Consider the following 22,023-nt stretch of genomic DNA (forward strand, 5'->3'; position numbering starts at 1 on the left):
GGCCGCTTCCTTCCTTCCCCAAGCCTTTTTTCCTTCCCTTTCCCCGGATAGTATGCTCGCCGAGGGACGTCATCTCTCATATGTGACGGGCTAAATGGCCTTAGATGCCGAACTCTCCTAAATACTTATATTTCGATTCATATTTTTCCAATTCTAACTCGTATTTGTCAAAAAAAAAAAAAATCTTTATCCACTTACGGCTTTTATAACAGTACTTTCTGTTGGCATTGTTTTCTTTCTTGTAAGTTTCAAAAGTTACCATAGGTTGAAAAGTAAGATTCAATATAATAGATAGGACACCAAACACAACACTGTTAAAACTCAGATTCTTCCGTAGAACGAAGATGGCTTGATTGGTTGATGAATTATTGTTAAAACGAAAATATAAAATACCATAAAACATTCTGTGTTAAGCATAATAAATGTAAGAAGTCAGCGAATGGATTTAAAATATATTTAGATCTTATGAGACTGTGCTGCATATAGCGAAAGAAAATACATATATAAATCATTTCATAAAAAGATAAAAAAATCAGTTGATGAATGCGCTCGATAAAATACCGGTATCGCACTTCTGCACAATCTCTTTTTTTCCTTTAAAAAAAAACACACACAAACAGCTTATTTTTGTACGTACAGGTATTATCATTTATTATACTTTGTTTGCGTCCCTTCGTACCACTTATATATTAGCCAAAAAATATAAGAGAATTAAACAATCTTCTTTTCATCTTACTTTTTTTTCCCCCTTTCTTCGAAGCTCGCTACTCATTACTCATTCCTTTTATTTAACTTAATTTGACACATTCGCAGAATATCAGTTCCAGTCTTTGTTCTTCATTCATATAGAATTAGTTCTAATACGACAGTTTCACTATTTTAAAATAGAGTAACTTATATTATTATGGCCAGTATATTTCATCAGAGAACGGATGTTTTTCAAAATGTATGTTTCTTATGGTTTCAGGTGCTGAAGTTCGAAGACAGTTCAGTGTAGAAGAGGAGGACGAATTATTGCAATTCGCAATTCAACAGAGTTTAATTGAAGCTGGAAGTGAAAGAGATGAGGTATTATTAAATGAATTAGGCTTATTTGTTATTGTAAGCGTATTGAGCGTATTAAAAAAAAAAAAAAAGAAAAAAAAAGAAAAATTTTTTTTTTACACATTATTGTCTAGCTATTGAACCACTACCAGACATCGCGGATAAAACGCATTGTTTGTCCCAGGTCAGTAAAATTATTAGACATTGCTGGTCTTCTTAATTATGCATGAGAATTTTGGATTTTCATGCCAACTGCGAGGCATCCTGTACGAATATTTCACAAAACGCAGGATTTTATTTATTTATTTATTTTTATGAAATTATGTAAAATACGCTGTTTTCAGTTCTGTAGAATCAAGAAACCTTTGTCCAAAGATTTCAGTAACTAAGAGCCAGTACTACTTTCAGAGACTAATGACTAAGGAAAGTATATTCAAAAACGTGACTTGGGAGTAAATGACAAAAGTGTTACAAGATTTTTTTTGCAGAGCTAAATATTCGAAAATTACGGGTTTCTGAGTTATTTTTAAAAATTATTTAATTGTAAACTTTTTTTAGTTTTTTTTCTTTTCTCCTTTTAATGTATGCTTGCGTGTGTGTGTCAGTTTTGTATAAATTTTGATCGTCTTACTGTTTCGTCGTTTAATTATAGCTCACTATTTTGAACCTTATCCTTTACTCCTGAAGATGAGCAACCGCTTTCAGAAGCTGAAATTATTCAGAGATTTTCTTCTCTATTGTAGGAACGTCTTGAAATGTTAAATGTTATATTGATGTGAGTTTCGTTTATAATCTTGCATATGAAGAATAGAGTTTATTACCATGGTAGCATCTATCTAATCTACTTCTATTTATTCGTATGCGTTTGTATATATGTTTTAGAACGTGTAAGTGTATTAATTCTTTTTATGAGCCCATAAAAGCAAGATATACTCCCTTTCGTAGAGATTTGGAACTAAAATGTATATTTGAGATTTGTATGCTAGTATAAAACTAAGGTATTTTCCGAGAGCCCATCAACTAAATTGATGTAATGTTTGTTCGTAGTTAGACCGCGGTGGCTCAGTGATAGAGCGTTCACCTCTGGTGCATGAGGTCACGGGTTCAAACCCTACTCCCGCCAAGTAAACTTTGTGATGGACAAGCACCGTGTGCGTGGGTTTTCTCGGGGTTCTCCCGTTTCCTCCCACTTTCTTCATTCCACCATTTCATTCATCTCTCATCATCACCGTCTCCTTTAGCCTAGCTGGCATAACCGTGGGACGTAAAACTCAAAAATTTCATTTCATTTTGTTCGTAGTTGTAGACTCGCTTAGCCAAGCGCAATAGTTCAGTAGTAGAGCGCTCATCTCAAGCGCGAGAGGTCGCTGGTTTGATCCCAGAGCAAGCAAAGTTGTGATAGATAGCATCGTGTATAGGGTTTTCTCGTGATCCGGCCGTTTTCCCCCATGTTGTCAATCCACCAATTACTTTACGAATTAATTATCCGTCTCCTTTAGCATATTATGGAACGTAAAACTAGAACTTCATTTTATTTCGCTTAGCTCAATTATGGATTTGATTGTTGGAGATAAATCCGATATAGGTATATGTATTAAGGGTCTTCACTACAGCGAAATTAAACTACGCTAATTTTAGAGTTTTTCTGTAATATCTTCAAAACAAATAAAAATATTTGAAAAGCAGGAACATAGTGACTGACTCTGATATACATTTACAAGAGCGTTTGCAGCGAGTACAAAATGCTTGTGTACGTTTTATTTTTAACTTAAAATTCGCCGATCATGTAACGCCATTCTTTAAAAAGCTGCAATGGCTGAAGATGCAGCAACGGCGAAAATTGCACTCGTTGGTACTTCTGCATAAAACACTTACTTTTGCAGAACCTTCCTATCTCCTAAAACATCTTAATTTTTTAAGCGATTTCCATGAGAGGGACACAAGATCACGTTTTAATAGCCAGCTCTCAATTCCTATTCATAAATCAACTTATTCCTCGAAATCATATATAATCTCAACGTGTCGTGATTGGAATACTTTGCCAACCTCGGTACGTGAGTCAAACTCTCTAGCATCTTTCAGAAGAGCAGTTTATAATTTATTATTATCGGAGCAGGGTTGAATGGACACACACATAGAAGAGCCAATAGAGAAGCTTGTCACAAAGATGTAAAACTCAACATTTATTACATATTGTAACATGTATGTACTTTCGTGTAGCACTATATTATATTTGTGTGTTATGTGTGCGTGTGTCTGTGTGTGTGTGTGTATTCAAGTGACCGTCTGTTTCTTGTATGTTTCTTTTTACTATCTTATTTTTTTTCTTTTGCTATTGTTTACTATATTTTTTGATTTTTCAATTTTGTATCATATTTAGGTATTAGAGAAGGCTTCATATAGCCTTAACCTCGACATGTAAAATAAGTTGAAATAAATAAATAAATAGTGTACTAGACAATACGATTTTGTATATGATACCGTTATCACAACTCATCTATCTGCTTTCAATGTGCCACTGTAGATAGATTTGGCATTTTTTGCAGGTTCTGTAAATAGCGGCATACCAAAAGCAGATAGGTGAATTGTGATAAAGGTATCACATGTAAAATCGTATTGTCTAGTTCACTACGTTTCTGCTTTTCAAATATTTTTGTTTTGAAGACGTTACAGAAAAACTCTAAAATTAGCGGTAGTTCAATTTCGCTGTAGTGAAGACCCTTAATATAAAAATTCATCAAAAATACGAAAATTGTTAAGTTTTAATACAAATGTTCGAGCCGGAAAACATGGCAACATTGATTAAATTGCATAGCCTGGCATACAGTATTTCAAGAATATCAAATTCATCCCATCCTACTCCTTTAAAAAAGTAAACAAATAAATAAAAACAAATAGAAATATAAAACGAGATAAAAATATTTTATTGTCGATCAATTGCGTACATGCATATATATTAGATTATTTTCCCCATTACAGGTTGATATTTGGGAAGCTCTTCGTGCGCAACGTCCATCAAGACCTACAACTCCTAATATGCAAGCTGAAGAAGAAAGACAACTTCAAAGGTAAAATAACTGAAGAAAAAAAAGGATGATTCATATGGAAACCATATATTTTCCTCTATAAATGATATAATAATGTTTTTGAACATATGTATTTTATTGAAAGAGTTATATTGATTTTGAAATGCTTTTTCATTTCAAGAAACTTTAAAAAAATACATATATATTTAGGACTATATATACAAGTATATATTATGTAGACATACTATTATTTGTGATCTTAAAATTATAAATTAAGAGTAGGGGAGTTTTTGTTGTAATTATTATTTAATGGCGATAATTGTTTACACAGTGTCACCTGTTCACTTTAAACTTAACTAATTTTCCTGCGTTACAGTGATGACTTTTAGTCAGGCGATGTGTGGTCAGCACATCAGCACCCATCGTTGTTATTTCTGACTTTCTAGTCAGGAGTCCACCCTCTCTTAATCCGGATAGCTTTACAGTTGCCATATGATGCAAAGTTATCACGAGGAGGAAAATTCTGTGCCTCTGTCGAAAATTGAGGGGCCATGGTGGCTCAGTGGTACAGTTTTTACTTCTAATGCGTGAGGTCTCTGGTTCGACTCCAGCAGTTCACCATGTGCGTTGGTTTTCTTAAGAGTTCTCCCGTTTCCTCACACTTTCTTCAATTCATTCATTCTAAGTAGCGCAGTCTCCTTTAGCTTAAACGAGATAATCATGGGACGTAAAACAAAAATTTCATTTTTTCCACGGAAAATCTAATCCGATAGTATATTTATTCGTTTAGAAAGTGGCGTGGAAAAAGTTACATTTTTCCTTTCTTATCAATTTTGCCATAAACAACTTTTGAGATATCCATTGTTTGGTGTAGGCGTGGTGGCTCAATGGTAGAACGCTCATCTGGCAAGGAGTTTGGTTCGATCCGGCGTCTGTGGGCATGTATGTTGTTTTCTTGGGTTTCCTTCCTGTCCTTCCCTTTACATATTCTTCTGTCGTCCTTCATTTGCATTTATTATCAGTCTCCTCGAAACTTGTATTAAATATGTAATTTTATTACATTTGCTTTACAGTAATTAGTTCAAAAGAGTAATTCCCGATTAAATTATAGTAGTCTTTGATTGTAGGTTGCTATAAAGTCAAATTTACGGGGCTTCATAGTTTAGTGGTTAGAACGTTGGACTCATGTCAGCTTGGTCCTGAGTTAAATTCCCGGCTGGTAATCACCAGTTTTGGGCGTCCACAGCGTCGTGAGGTAAACACATGAATAAAGATATGACGGCCCCTAGCTTCAGAAAGCTCCTGTCCTGATCCGTCAGTTAGAGGCACGGGGACGTGACGCGCTGACTATCAGAAAAAATTATTGAGAGTTTGGAAAGAAGGGAAAAATGTACCCTTAATTGTGATAGAGTTAAAATGGGAACAAAATCTTGGAAACTGTTTTATTCTCAGAATAATTGGACATTATTACATGAGTCACACTGTTTATTTTGTCAATATTTTTTCTTTCTGTCTTTTTTTAAATTCTGCCAACTGGAAATGAAAGTTGCTAATTTTTAGCGTAACTATTTTCACTAAAAGTTTACGTAATAATTTATCATTTCACTACTATATTTAGTACTTTTTGTTTGTCTCATCCATACCCTTCACGTTTTTCTTTCTTCGTTTTTCAAAGAACGTCTTGCATTAGGCTAAAATTGATCTAAATATAATACTATATATTTGCAATGCAGTTATAGTCTGACATAACAGATTTTTGTATCTAGCGGACGGCAGTTAAAAATCCGACAAATGGAGCAGTTACTATCAATTAATATGTATAGAAACTTGCTCTCAGATCGGGACGTGATTTTTTTTCTTTCTTCCACGTTGGACAAAATAATTTTTAATTAAAGTGATATATATATATATATGCCATAATGCTAATTAGAACTAATGCATCGTCTATTATGGATAAGATTCCTTGTATAAGTAATATCCCAATCTCCATCTGTTCAATAAATTGTGCAAATAATCATCAAAATTCTGTCAATAACCTAGTATGTGGTACCTTATTGCAGATTATTAATATATGCATGTATTTAATAAATGTTATTGTTATGTTATATGATAGCTAAAGTAATTCGAAAGCTTTCTAAAGTATTACTTTATTCACACTCGTAGTTATTAGTGCATGTATTGTTATTTAATCAGTGTTAATAAATGTTAATCAGTATATAGAAAATATTTATAAGATAATCGCTATTCGTGTCAATTTTATGGAAGGGGTTTTACAATTAATTAAAAACTATGAAGATAACAGAAATGCATTACAGCATTAACATAAAATATGTGTGTGCTATTCAAATTAAAAAAAAAAAAAAAAAAATCCGTGGTAGTGTTCTGTATTTACCAATGTATATTTCTCCTTAGAATTTGTACGGTTTTATTAATTATTACTAGACTGAAGTATGCATTCTTATAGCATTCTGCTTCATTAATATTTTGCTAACTAGCTGAAGTTATTGTATTGTATTTAAGCGCTTGCTAGAAGTATACTATTATCTTCGTCATTAATAATTATTTTAAGAATAATTATAAACTGGGCATAACGAATTTTTGAAAACGTTTTTTCATTAAATTATCCCATTAAAACAAATGTTTTTACCTTTCTTATTCAGAAATTCACATTTTGCTTCTAATCAATGGGAAAACATTTGAAGAAAAAATAATGTGATACTCAACACCTTCCATATACCCTTTTGGCATTGTATGTAACTATTCCGTGAAGTATAAAGGAGTAAGGGGAGATGAGAACGCGTTATTTACATCATACAAAGTCATATTGTAGAGTACTTCCACTTCTTATGTTTGCCCCGATGTCAACTTCATATTTATAGGAAAGTCCAATATTGAACCTTCAAATAGTAAGCGCCGTCTTACGGTGTGGCATTGTACTTTCCATCAATCTATTAATAGAAACTTTGGAATGCCCTACTTCTCAACATTTTGTTGACGGTCTTATTTTTATTGTTTGTGCATTTTCGCTTAGTAAAGCATTTGTTCTTGTTATTGATCTGAATACTATCATTTATTCATTTTAGTCCAATTTTTCCAATTTCAAACGGTAAAAAGTTAGTCTTTGGGTAAAACCAATTGAAATACGGATAGTATATGTCTGTATGTAATTTAACGATTGTTACGATTTTACTAGGGTGCCTCTGTTTACCCTTTATTCATTTCACTTTATTTCTCATGTTTTACTCCTTTTTCTTATAATAAATCTCTGTCCCACCACATAAAAGAACTTCATAACCACTCTAAATCTACAGATGAATATAACAAAGTACTTAAGTCTCTAACTCTGAAACATATCCTATCTTATCTAATTTTATTGTTCTATATTCTGTTTGCATGGGCTAAATTCGCTTGTCACAAATATCTAAACATGTGACTTAACGTTTGAATCGCTTTTGCCCGAATACTGCTTCCAACACAAACTAATCCCCTTCATGCGAAGTATTAGCCGTAAGTTGCCGTCCCTATGTCGGGTATTGCAATTAGTGAAGAAAGAAGTTAGATGTATGTATATATAGTGGCATGCTATTATTGATTAGTAGTAATATATATTTAAGTGTATTTTGTTTGTTTAATTATCTCCCAATCGTGCCGTAACTTTTAAGAAGTAAGGTTTAGAAAGTACTAACGTAATCTCTTTCGCCCTTTCTTTTGACTTCTGTTGAGTACTCACGACTTCTTTTTTTCTCATTGATTCATACGGGGAATTATTTTTCAGTTTTCTTTGAAATGAACTGCAATTCTAAAGATGTGATTTTATTAATATCTTATTCAAATTTAATTAAATGTACGAGGGCGGTTCCGAAAGTAACCTCTGATTGGTTAAAAAAGAAACACCAAAGTAAATAAGAAAAATTTATTGTATACATCTGAAAACTACTTTTTTGCTCTTATTTTTCAACATAGTTTCCATAAGCATTCAAACACTTATCATGTCTCTACACTAGCTTAGAAATTCCATTAGCATAAAAATCTCCCGCCTGTTCCTTGATCCACAGTACTTCCTGTAGCCTAATCTCTGAGTCACTACGTCATATAACACAGTCCTGCAAGTTGTGGAAATTCATCGGAAAGCTCCAAGATTGTGAAACTGAAAAACTGATGTTCATGAACTTTTCCATCAATTTTCTGAACGATTACATCAGTGACCACTGATGGCCTGCCACTCCTCTCTTCGTCATGAATGTTTGTTCGTCCACTTTTCAATGAACGAACCCATTCACAAACAACTCCTTCATTCGTCACACTTGGTTCATACATGGCACACAGTTCCCGATTAATAGCTGCTGCTGCCGGATATTGTTTTGCCGTAAGAAAACGTAAAATTGCACTTGGCGGGATTTTCTGTTGCAGCACACATTTTGAGACGCTACAAAAGTGGAACTAGTGTTTTAAGGCAACTTTCACTCTACCGCGGCTGAATGCAGCCTGATCTAGCGCGCACATTTGTGCAAAACTGGTAGCGCTGCACCCACTACTTTATGTACAGTGACCAATCGGAGGTTATTTTCCGAACGCCCCTCGTACCTTGGTTTTCGACGTGAATTTGCATTATGTATAAATTCAATATTACTTAAAATCAAAATATGTTTTATTAAATATTAAAATTATATAAAATAACATTTAATTTTCACGAAGCAAGGGACAGTTGGATAGATTCGAAAAAAGAAGTCAGTCAAATCAGAGCATTAAAAACTCTTATTTCATTTCAAAGAAAACAGGAAAATAATTCTTCATAAAGATCAATGGGCTAAAAAAAAAAAGAAAAAAGAGAAAAAAGAAACATGGCGTACGTATTCAGCACTGTTAACTTTTAGATTATACGGAGTTGCATCATAGAGCAGTAGTTGTTTTCTTCATACGCAATCCATTTCCCGGCCCTTCCTAGTTGTTCCAATATTTTAGCATCCCTTTAATATTGTTGTTGTAAAGAGAGCTTTGTTAAAAATATCCTGTATTCAGTAGGCTATGGCTATTGTTATTGCTTACATTTTACTACTATTTCCTTTAGGGCAATCCAGGCCAGTTTAGCCTATTACCACAATAATATGTGTAGTACCCTGCCGCCAGACTCGTCAGACGTCGCGGGTGACTCTTTACTCCAGATGGCGCTCGCGTTGTCGGAGAAAGAGCAAGAAGAGGAGAACCGGAAGCGACAAGAAGAAGAAGAAATGTTGGAGAAAGTTCTTCAGTTGTCGCTGACAGAGAAATGATCGTTGTATGACGACATTCGTTGGAAAGTGAATTGTTGTTGTTGCAGGTCTCAGCAGCGACCGATGAAGGTACAATATTGCTTGGCTAATTCCTCAGTGATAAAAGTGCAATTTAACACTGTACAGTCCGCGAACACACGTAAATTCTCTACTGCTTACTACGACGTATGTATATGATTCTTCTTTTGTTTTTGTTGATTTTTTTTTCAGTAAGATAAGAACTTGTAAAAAAATTTTATTCCATAGACGGTTAAAAAAAAAAAAAGAAATGTAAACATTGTAAATGAAAACTTTTTTCGTTGTTTCATACGTATTTATATAGTAATAATTTATTTCTATGGTACTGTGAAATAATTTTTGTAATTCAATCACTAATAAAAATTACTTTGTTACTGGTTGTTCTCAGGTACTATTGTTGCTAATATACTGTATACAACATGTTTTTTGGACTATACAGGTTAATTTGTAATAATGCAACAAAAGACGTAATACTTCTCCAACAATTACATTGATATTACTTAAAATATTTTTTGGTAGCATTTATGCTGGGAATTTCTTTCTTTATTTTTTTTAACTAATTGAGAAAGGCATAATTATTTAGTTTTTAAACGAAGGCTTTGCCAATTTGGTAATTTAAGATATGCAGAACACATTGAAATCTTCGCTGCAGTGCAGTTGTTCTTTTGGTATCCGAAATTCTATATTCCCGTGCCTTGCGTTTGCTTCAATACCCAATAATAATAATAATATAGATATGGAAAAAATGCAAAATCACTTGCAGCTTTCTTCTTGAATTATTGTAATGTGAAAGTTAATTATTAATAAATCATTATAATAATAATAAGCATAATAATAATAATAAGCATAATAATAATAATGGGATAAGGATCAATAAATAAGTGGTTACATTTTTTGTACAACTACAAAAAAAAGAACATACTTTGTAAATAAATCGGCATAATAGTCCTTGACATGGTAGTTTATTTTTATTTACTTATGTAAAAGCTAGCAATACCTTATGAAACCTCTGCCAAGAATATGCCATGAAACCATATGAACTCACTGTGTCGTTCATTCCTGAAATTTTAACTGACATGCGCAAGCTACTAACAGTATAATCAGTGGCGGGGCCAAGGGAGGGCCTGGGGGGCCAGGCTCCCCTAGTGCACCCCCTACACAGAGTGATACTGCTATAGGTCGACATACGGTGAGTTGATAGTGGTCACAAGTGAAACTACTACCGAAACATCTTTCAACAACAGTTACCAACTGCAAACACCGTTTATTGCAATAGACTGCGTTCCGAGTAAAAACTCCAGGCTCGTTTTTGTTTGTAGTACAGCAAGATCTAATTCATCGAAATCTGTAATGTGCATGCATTGACCTCACCATCTGAACGTTCCTTTTAATCTCTGTTCTTTATCTGTTTATCTTCTTTGTTTTCGACAAAGAACGAGAGAGAGAAAAAAAGGAAAATCAGTCGACATTCTCATTCGCTTCGATGTTGAAAGTCATACTAAAATAAGAGATGCTTACTTACACTGCTGTAGATCATTACGCTTGTATTGGACGAAAGAAATCTTCGTACACTGAGTAGTTAATTTCTATTGATTATGCCAACATAAAACAAATGCATAGCATCCATTAAATAATTTGGTATTATTATTATCAAATAATATCGAGCCGTCTTCTTTAATATACATTAAAAGAAGAGAGCAGAAGTTCTTATTAATTCTGTCATTCTCTCTGTTGTTTGAATCCCAATCGTTCGAGAAAATTAAGATTCTAAATACTACCAACACCACTATTTGCTACTGATACTGGTTCTCCTTCTCGACTATCTTCTGGTCTTGTCTCTAGTACGTCTAGTTTCCTAACGCTACTGAGGCTAACAAACATCAATAATCCTTTATAAATAAATCGTTCAGAAGTATTTTCTTTTAAACGGTTTTAACTAGATTAATCCCAAAACTGCCACTACTAGAGAAATTCCGAAGTTTATCACAGAGCTAGTGCTATAATCTCCTGATTACTAACCATCAGGTAAGATACATGATGATACAACTTGGTCGCGGCAGTAATGCTATTTTGTGTAAAAGTGGTAATTACTCTCGTATCATCAAGTTATCTGATGTTTAGTAATCAGATATGTATCAGGAGTTTGTGGGAGTGGTCCACAGATATTCAATTCAGTATGTTCAGTCAAAGAATACCCATTTTTATTATAGATTTATATTTTTTGTTTGTCAAAATATGCATTTCTGAGAAAATTAAGCACTAAGTATTTCTGAGAAAATTACATTGCAGAAATTATGCAGAATAGTAAATCAGTGCTGACATAAATTTTTAACAGGATATACTAATTAATGCCCCTCCTTCAAATCTAATCTCAAAACTAACAATATTAATTTAGCATCAACTACAAGATAGTAGCATTAAGTTATTTCAACCACATTTGAATTTCTTTTAAGGCTTTGAAACATCCGAGACTCAGAGGATAGAAATGAGGGAAATGAGTCAATAGGTCTATAAAAATTTCCCTAGTGACACCGAGGAAAATCCTTGGTAAACCCCTCAGTCGAAATATTTATCCACGAGAGATCGACCCACACCATTTTCCGAATCTGAAGTCGATGTTCTACCGCTGAGCTTTGGCCATTCGGTATGGGTATGAAATATTTGCGTATTTGAATTCACGTCAAATTCTAAAACTAGTGAAGGTAAACAAACGAAAGAAAGAAAAAAGGCCAGGTATATTTCTTTTGCTGTAAGGAGTCCCGATTGAAACGTCTGTTTTAAGACTGTTTGATATTAGGGAAAGAAAAACACGTTTCCTCATTTTGCTTCAAAGAATGTTCACTTTATCATTTTAATGAAGTAAAGGCAGGCTCATTACTCAGTTTTAGAGCTCAAGGGTAAATGTAATCAAAAGTAATTGAACTACGGCCAGATCAAAACAAGATGCTGTATCCGGGGCAGTTGTCCCGGACGCCAGCAAACTAATTTGTGTGTTTATTGGTGTAGATGAAGGGGGTGCTAATAGCAAAATTTGCCCTGGGCACCACATGTCTAGTTTCGTGACTGATTAGGCTACCATATTTTTAGAGCGTGAAATCGGGACATTTTTCTGAAATATTAAGAATACATTATAATTATTGGAAATTTACTTTAAAGTGAAACTTAAGAGTCTTCATCCCGGCGAAATTAAAATACCGCTAATTTTACAGTAATTATGTGATATCTTCAAATAGATAAGAGATAATTGAAATATGGAACAAGAGCGCCCTAGACAATATTATTTTGCGTGAGGTACCGTTATCACAAGTCACCTAGTGGCTTTCCGTTTTCAGCTGTTTAGAAACGCGAAAATAAATGCCGATTTTCAAAATGGCTCGAAATCGAAAGCAGAAGTGAGTCGTGATAACGATTTCTCATGTAAAGTAATATTGTGTAGGGCGCTCTTGTTCCACATTTCGATTATCTTTTATCTATTTGAAGATATCACATAATTACTGTAAAATTAGCGGTATTTTAATTTCGCCGGGATGAAGACTCTTAAGCTTCAAGAGCAAGGCTTAAAATTAAAAATGGGTTGGAACGGCAAATCAGCGTGTTGTTAGAGTTCAGTTCCTGTTTCTGTACGACGTTTGTCTCTTAAGAACATTTGTCCTTGTCCATTACTTTTTACTTTATTATCATTAATAATAATACAGTTTATCTACCAAACAACTATTTATATTATTATGCGGTATTAAACCAAATCTGGAACTTGTGATATTTATTTACTTCTATCATTCCATCCGGCAGCCCGGCATGTTTTCGGGCTGCTAAAATTCGAGATGACTGGTGTATGCTATAATTTTGAGCTTCGCCTTATCTCAAGTAGATGCAAACATGTCGGAAGGTTTGATTCTTGCAGATTCACTAGTTCAAACGCTGACAAAGATGAGGTCTGGAGAAAATTACTCTCAACGAACAACATTCGAACAAATTTATCAAGAATGTTTGGAGATATACAAAGAAAATGGTTTTGAAATTCCAGAACCGGAAACAGATAGACTATAGGGGTTCCTCGTGGCGAACTAGACATTCGCCATCGAAATATCACAAATTCATTTTGGATGAATCTCTTCCTTCATTGGAGGCAGAAAACGAATTTTCTAAAGATAATATACTAAGAGACATTTTTCTACCTACTATTGATAAGGCAATTACTGACGAAAAACGTTTTGGATCATATTGCAAAATCATTAGATCAATCACCACGCTACATCCAAAACGTAAAAACTTTCTAAATTACAACATTGTGAAGCCTATGGCCCAGTATTATGGAAGTGATCTGGAAATATTCAAATGAGAGCTCAAAATCTCGGCCGGCCAGTCCGCTGCACTATTAGTGAATGTGCAGTTTTGGAGAGAATCCCCTTTAGTTAGTTACTGTATGTAGTCAGATTAGAGATTCTGCTACAAGACAGATGTCCGCTAAAGCAATTGAGCTTTGGCCGTAAGATGGTTTAATTCAAGTTAGGGAATTAGGAATTAAGTTTGTTTTTTTTAGAAGTTTGATCCTACGCCTATAACAGAGACTACTTGGGTCATTTATTGGTTGATTAGAATGGAAGTATGTAAGCTTCCTATGGGGTCTATGTCGGATGTGAGTGAGGCTCGAATAGACTTAGGAATTGGTTCCGTTCTAGTGGTGGAGGAACTTTTTATTTGAATCCGAATGCGTTTGCAGGGTGTCTACTGACCTGGAAAACCTTGAAAACCTGGAATTAGCCTGGAATTTACTTTTGGATCTGGAAAACCTGGAAATAGCCTAGAATTGGATGAGGAACCTGGAAGTTTTAAAATTGTTTTTAAAATACGTGTTATTGGGATACGTATTTTAAAAACGATTTTAAAACTTCCCGATATTGTTTTTGGGATTATTATGGAATAAGTATATTTTTGTAAAATGCAAGAAAGTTATATACTACAGCATGTTAAAAGCCAATATATATACTTCATGTGGTTCGGATTCCACGTTAATCAGTAGGTCCACGTCTCATATAGCCTCGCTGCTGGTCGGGACGTTAAACTCAAAATCACCTCACCTCACCAATATATATACTACAGCATAAGTTAAAAGCCAGTAATAACTTATTCAGTGGAGACGTAGTTGAGAAAGACAGACAGACGTAAGCAGGGTGCAAGCGGTGAATGTTTTTGGAAAGTAGGTATGTAGATGTAGAGAGTGCAGCTTAATATCTTTTTAAGGAAGTCTTATCTGTTCTGAACATATGATTTCCTTGGTGAGATTTTAAGCAGCACTCTCTACTTTGGATAATTTTGGAAATATAGGCGTCGGAAGTTCATTTTCCACACTTTCGGCACCTTTTAGCTCGGAAACTATGCGCCCTGGAGAAGAGTTAAAGAGGATTTTTTTTCTTGTTTGGGTGCCGAGAATCATTTCCCGAAGTTAGTCGGTTTAATTAAGGTTCACCCCTGTATAGTATTCCTACATTAGGCTATTTAAAGCTACTGCACATTTTTCTCAAGCGGCCTTCTGGTAGGGGGTATTTTAATTAAACATTTTATTGTGTAAAATGTTTTGAGAACCTACATTTCAGTCAGTTTTTTTCTTTTCATCTTGTCACTTAAAGAAACTATCACTTGCCATATGCATTTTCTAATTATAACCAGTTTTTGTTAAGAACTATATAAAATTGAATTAACTTACATGTGTTACAATAAATGTCACTCTACTGAATAGACCTGGAAAAAAAAGGAAAAATAAACCTTGAAAACCTTGATAAAACCTGGAATTTGAAAACTAACATTTAGTAGACACCCTGGTTTGAGTTCGATCCCCTGTGTATTTATTTATTAGCACAATTAGGTGCTATGAATAATTAGAAACTTTCTCACTGCAACTTTCGTGCAGGAAAGGGTGAGAGTGAGTGGAGACCTAATTCCTCATTTCTTGAATGCAAGGAAATTTATTCAAAGCCGTGAAGTGAAGGCTGACAACCTATCCTACAAATATATTTTAGATAGATTCCTTATGGTAGACTTGATTTGGAGTCTTAGATTCAAGGTTAGGCCAGACTGTGTCCTGTGAGTCAAAGTCCAGTCTTTGAATTGTAAGGAGTGTGGGCCAGATTTAAGTGATTACTGTAACTCGTATTTCCACAGGTCCCTCCTTAATTAGAGAGACTTAATAAGTAATGAATTAGAAGCCATTATCCCACCTCCTAAATTAGAATATTTATTTGTAATAAATAATTAATTTCCATACCAATTCCTCGAACTTTTCATTTAATTTCTTTGATTTGAACCAATCCTAGACATAACGAGCAGGACGTATAGATATATATTTGTAGAGCAGATGGTAGTAAATGCGAAGTTTTTCGTTATTTCAAATTTATTTTATTTGGAAGAAAAATAATAGTATAATTTCTTGACGGAAGTGAAGGTTACTCAGTAACTTAATCTCAAGTGGAGGCTGAGCCAAATATCTAATAAATATTTAAATTTAGTTGTATAGCTTCGAGCTGTAGAGAGTTCTGTCAATAGAGATCAGAGAGAGAAAAAAAAACTACCGTACGGATAGACGGACAGCCAGAAATTTTTATATATTTTTTTCTTCCACGCTATTATCAGTTTCGACTATGGCGATCAGAGTTGAGTCGGAAACTGTATATTTGCATCACTCCCGGTTTACATAGAGAAATAAAGGTAGAGATGGAAGTTACTCTTTGGGCGCCCAATCTATATCAAAAAGTCATTTCTTGCCGTTTCGTACCGTTTTTGCTGTATAGAAATCAAGTTTTGAAAGTGTAAGTAGTGGTATAAATATACCACATTGACTTGATCCCTAGTCTTCCGTTGCAAGCGCTGCCATCGGCTGAAGGAATTCCACTCGCTTTCTCTCGCTTAGCAACAGCTGAACCCTTATTGGCTCAACGCGTGGGTGTGTGAGCTTTAGTTCGCATTTTTGCCACGGCTCAAGACATTTTGGCAGCACAATAGTACATTTCTACCACTTCTGGTTTTAATAAAGAGCTACAGGTGCAGACGGTACTCTTTCTTCAGATGTTGAATCGATTGAAAAAAGAAAAAGCTTGTCGCTATGTATTACCTTTTTTGTATTATGACAAGAAATGTTGAAATCGGAAACTATTAATTTTTACCACTTCCATTCTGAATAAGGAGGGAATGGAATTTGTCCTTAGGACACTGAATCGATTTCAATAGACCATTGCTCGCTATCTGTCTCAGTTTTTGCTCTGGACCGCTAAAACCGGAAATAACTTCTGGTTTCAATAGAGGGTTAACAGATGTTCGGACCCTGAATAGGTTCCAGGCACCACTTTTTGGTATCTCTTACCAGGGAGTAATCTACACCCCCCCAACACCTCCCTAACACCCCTCCAAATTTCTTTACACACACCCCTGGATGGAAAAGGAATACTCCGCCAAATCCAATTGTATCAATCAGTATCATATAGGTTATTTATTACATCAAGTTAAAAAAGGTTTAGGCCTTTAGGAAGGAAGGCAATATTCTTATTTATTTATTTCACTTCAAAATACGAAGTGACCTTTTTCTCATGTACGGCTTCGAGAATCACATGACCTCATTGTTTCGGGCGGTGTTTTGATCGAAACAATTGACAAAACAGACCGCTGATACCTATCCTCCTGGGTTCTGCGGTCGTTTCCGAGAAAAGATATTGATAAACAGATGCAGATGACTGAAATTGGCAACGTCTTGAGCGGTCATTCACCTATCTCCTCCTCAATAAGGAAAAATGTGACAATATAGTAATAAGCCTATAACAGATTCAGTGCTACTCTGCAACAGGCTCGCAACCAGAGGAGGGCTAGGGAGGACCTGGCCCTACCTAAATTTTTCATTGCCCCTCCAGACCTCAATACAAAATGCACAATTTAGATATTTGTAAGAGAATTTTTAATGACTTGGCCCCTCCTAATATATTCATGGCCCCCCAAAGGTCTGTGGCTGGTTTCGAGCCTGCTCTGCAAGTGGTGTATCAACGGACGGACGTTAGAAGGGTGTAGTCAAAACGTTTTTAGAAATGAAGAGATCGATCGAAGTAAGAATTATATATATTTTAGACTGAATCTAGTGTTATACAGGAACGCATTTGGCGCTAGCTTAATTTTTTGTAAAGTATGTATTTATTCACGTAAATTCATTGAGCAGAACAGGGCTCATAGCGAGTCACTTTTTTAACTAAAATTTACTTTTCTTCAAATTGGTCACTAAAAGTTACTTTTTTCAAATTTGTCACTAAAAGTTACTTTTTTGAGAGGTAAAGTGACTTTTTCGTGTGATTTATGTTTTGCATTGGCAGTTTTCTAAGAAAAATATTATAAAAGTAAATGGAAAAAGGCAAAAACTTGTTACTCATTACTCTTCTGAAAGCTTCAGTACTTGCTGCCACATGTGAAACAGTCAGCTTTATTCTCACTTCAGCTTATTCTTTCTAAAGCACAGTGGACGGTTGGTGGATGCTTAAGCTCTCAAGGCGGGGCTGAGAACCCTTCTGTGTCTATTCTTTTCTTCTATCATAATAATCTTTTAGTTTTCTCTCGTAATAGTTAACGTTCCGTTCAAAGTTGTGTGTGTGTGTTTGTGTGGTTCATCATGTTCGTCTTGTGGTATGCTTCTTGTATGTTCTTCTTAAGAGTAGGTGATGAATTTGAATATTTCACTTTTTTGAGAACTCGTAATGCGAAGTAAAATATAATATCTGGGATGAAGAAATTCGGAAATAGGCCAGAACTGGTTCCACTTACTCAGAAGCTTTTTTACATCTGCTAAGTCTGCTTACCGTAACTACAAAGCTTACTCTGAAAACCAAAGAAAGGAGAAGAAGAAGTAAAGAAGAAGCAAAACAAAAAACATAAAGAGAGGTGATGGAGAAATTGACCAAGGAAAAAAGGGGCATGATGAGATTTTGGTCACTTTTTCGTGTGCTTTTTGCCATTTTTGGTCACTTTTCAACTATTTACAAGAGATTAGACCACTATGGGTCCTGGGATTATTAAAATTAGGGTATATTAAAGAAGACAAAACAGAAAGATACAAAATATTTGTAAATTGAAAAGCTGGATTTCTGGAAAACAACTAAATCAATGAATAATTTTCTTATGAAAGATATTCAGAGCCAATAACGTAGCCAGGAAGGGGCAGGAACGGATATTAAGAGATCAAATAATATTACAACGATTAACGTTAACAATAGAGTTAGAATATTAAAATAATGATATTGGAACTATGTACAGTATTAATTACTAAACGAATGTGATTTCAGCATGGGACGAGGGATTTTTTTCCCAATTAATATTTAAAAAAAAAAAAAATCACCCACTAAAACTTGCTGGGGTGAATAAATTGAAATAATAGCAGAATTTTGTAAAATAATTACAATAATTCGTATGTAATCAATTCACATGTAATTACTGGGTAAAATAATGGAGGTTAATTAGTAATACAGTGAAACCTCTCTTAACGGGCATCTCTCAGTAGTTGACATCTTCATAAGAGGACAAGCTTTCTTATTCTTCCATGCCATAATATGTGTGGTGTGGTGTTATGAGAGAGAACCCTTCCTTTTAGGGACAACTCTCATTTGCGGACAAATAATCGGTTCCACCGATGTCCGTTTTGAGAGGTTTCACTGTATTAAATGCTCAAATGTTTGAACTTACTTTATTAAACCTACCACTGCGAAGAGCTGATGTTATTATTATTATTATTATTATTATTATTATTATTATTATTACTAGTAGTAGTGGTAGTAGTATTGAAATAGTTGCGTAACAAAATATACTGATTTCTTGTTTTTGTTTAAAAAATATATCACTATTCTGAGAGCACACTCCTCCTTTAATTTTGAACACACCCCCAAGTAAAAATTTCTGGCGTACTTACTGGGCGTTAGTGTTCCAAATCTCAGGATATATGAATCCCAGCGGGTCAAACGCAACGTTCTTTTGAGAGCTGATAGTTGAAGCTAGTAGATGTGTAAAATGTTTTGGAATATATTCTTATAATCATACGAAGAATACGTGTAACAGTCCGTTTCGATCAACACTACATCTTCGTTCGCATTTCTGTTTTATCGAGATGTGAGATTTTGTGCAACTGAAATGTTGATCCTATGTTCGTGGTGGCTTGCTATTAGCGAAGTTCTCCATGCTGAATTGGTCTTAACGAAGTAGCCAAACGGAAAAAAAAAATACATCCTGGGAAAAGGCTGCAGTTCTTTCAGTAGCCAATTTCCCAGAAATTGTAGTGATTGTTATGAGAACCTGAATATAGTCCCAGAATTAGATGTGATAAGAAGAATTAACTGTGAGAATACATCCTTGTGGAAATCAAAGGGGAACTACCACACTATTTTTCCCCCTAGTGCGTCGACAGAGAGAAAAACTATGGACAATGGTCTTCTGCAAGACAAAATTCCGTGGTTGTGTTTGCATTTTATTGTATTTGCATTTTAGAGAGGATGTCTTGACAAAAGATATTTAGATGAGAGAGAGTAAGAATTTGAGAGAGATAGCTAAAGGGAAAAGGGACGAGCAAAAGCAAAATAATTAGGCTATAAATTGTAGAACATACGAAACATGTTATAGGGAGGAAAGAAGTAACAAAGCGAGAAAATCTATATTTTTTAGATAGAGCGAGTTATTTATGAAGTTAGATAGGAAGGTAATAGGAAATTGCAAAGCGAAGGATTATCATACATAACGCTTTATTCAGTTGCAGTAAAAAGGTAATAATAATGGTATGACGATGATTCTGGGAAAGTAAGCTATTATATAAACATTACCGACGCTATCATCCATCGATAAACATGAGTACGTAAGCAAGAAACAACAGAAAATATAAATCATTATTACGCAATTCGTAATGTACCATAAAAGATTTAATATCTACACTAAAATAAAAAAAAGTTCCATATAATTCTTCCTTTTTCTTCGTGGTAATACGAGGGCTGTCCAAATAGTAACGGACGTTTTGAAAAATAAAAGTAACAAATGAAGAAACCAAATTGTATTATATACATTTGAAAGGTACACCCTAAGCTATTTTTCCACATAATCGCCATGCAAATTAAGATACTTATCATAACGTCGCACAAGTTTTTCAATACCGTCACGGTAGAAATCTGTCGCGTGCTTACACTGGCATGCAGTTCGGCGTCAGTATTGTGGAGAAAATGTTCAGCAAGTTCCGTAATCGTGAAACGACGAATTTGCACGAATTTTGTCGTCCATTTGCCTCATCAGTTCATCAGACACAAACACAAAGCTAGGCCTACCACTGCGGTCCTCATCGTGAACATTGAAACTGCCATTTTAAAAATCAATGCACCTTTATTGTCTCACTCAGTCGTCATTCATTATTCTATGTCCGTACACTTCACACAGTTGGCGATGGATTTTAATTGGCTTGTGGTTCCTTTGCCAACAAAAACTTAATCATAGAACACATCTCACAAAAGGCAGGATTTTCTATTGCAACGCACGTTGTAACTCGTCACAGAAAACACAGTAAGAGCATCACAGTCCTCACGCCACCATAGCTGGATTACTGAGTGTAGCAGCTCTGACACCTAGATGGCTACTCTAGCCCCGCCCACTGCTGCGTTAGGCCAAAACGTCAGGTACTTTTTGGATAGCCTTCGTAGAAACAATATTCAACACTGTCAGGAAAGTATGTACAGTATTGAATAGAGATGCAAGAGCTCACATATTTAAGGTCATTTTTTTTTATCTGATTTCTGCATCCACGTTAGTCTATATTTTTTGTCTTATCTTGGTGACAGGAATCACCTCCCGTTCATCTCATGGTTCTTCCGTTTCCTCCCACTTTCTTTATTCCACTATTTCATTCATCTTTCATCATCACCGTCTCCTTTAGCCTAACCGGTATAACCGTGGGACGTAAAACTTAAAGATTTCATTTCTACTTATAGATGTTAATTGAATAAAGAAATCATAGTTTTTTTTTTTTTTTTTAATTTCTGGTGGTAAGATATAGTCGGCAACCAGCTCGTTACTGCACACAATAATCAGATAATTATGTAGATGACCGTGTAGCAAAAATACTACATTGAACGTTGACGGATTAACATCCATTTTAAGCACTAAGACTGTTACCTAAACTTAACAGGAATTCAAGCTACATGAAGTACTACTTCCAGTGGAAATCGAACTCGGGTCTTCTTCAGTGGAAAAGGAAATTAACTATTTATCGAAAATAAAACAAACTCGTGAGCAAGGGCGCCGATTTCTCTGTAAATTTGGGGGCCCATTCAGATGCGGAAGGTACATATATGAGGATTTTAAGACAAATTGCATTCAAATTATGCCAAATATTGTATATTCATAAATACAATAGGGGGCCCGGCCCCCCAGGATCGGCGACCTTGCTCGTGAGTAAGACAAGAAGTAGCATTTGTAACTTGGACCAATTCTATCATTTCTAATAATAGAGTTACAATAAAAAAGTCTTGTATGATATAATTTCTTTTATTTATGTTATTCTTTAATACAATATTTCATGAACAATGAAATTGTTTTTGTCGAGTTGCTAATCTTATGAGGGAAAAAAATCTTAATGCCTCTTGTCAGAAAATTTAGAATTAAATTGATCGTAGCTA

At 34.7% G+C, this 22,023-nt stretch overlaps 1 protein-coding gene across 1 annotated transcript in view; it reads left to right on the forward strand.

Annotated features, from left to right (window-relative positions):
- The window catches only part of LOC145694574 (ankyrin repeat domain-containing protein 13D), a 90,646-nt gene extending 80,335 nt beyond the window's left edge, over positions 1 to 10,311 (forward strand). Inside the window, exons 11-13 of the mRNA XM_081770915.1 lie at positions 968 to 1,068; positions 4,024 to 4,112; positions 9,139 to 10,311. Coding sequence (XP_081627041.1) covers positions 968 to 1,068; positions 4,024 to 4,112; positions 9,139 to 9,340 — 392 coding nt within the window. The 3' untranslated portion in view covers positions 9,341 to 10,311. The remainder of the gene's footprint in view (positions 1 to 967; positions 1,069 to 4,023; positions 4,113 to 9,138) is intronic.
- Positions 10,312 to 22,023: the final 11,712 nt, after the last annotated feature.

The sequence above is a fragment of the Thermobia domestica genome, chromosome 9 (genome assembly GCF_964235325.1).
Source record: "Thermobia domestica chromosome 9, izTheDome1.hap1.1, whole genome shotgun sequence".
NCBI classification, from domain to species: domain Eukaryota; kingdom Metazoa; phylum Arthropoda; class Insecta; order Zygentoma; family Lepismatidae; genus Thermobia; species Thermobia domestica.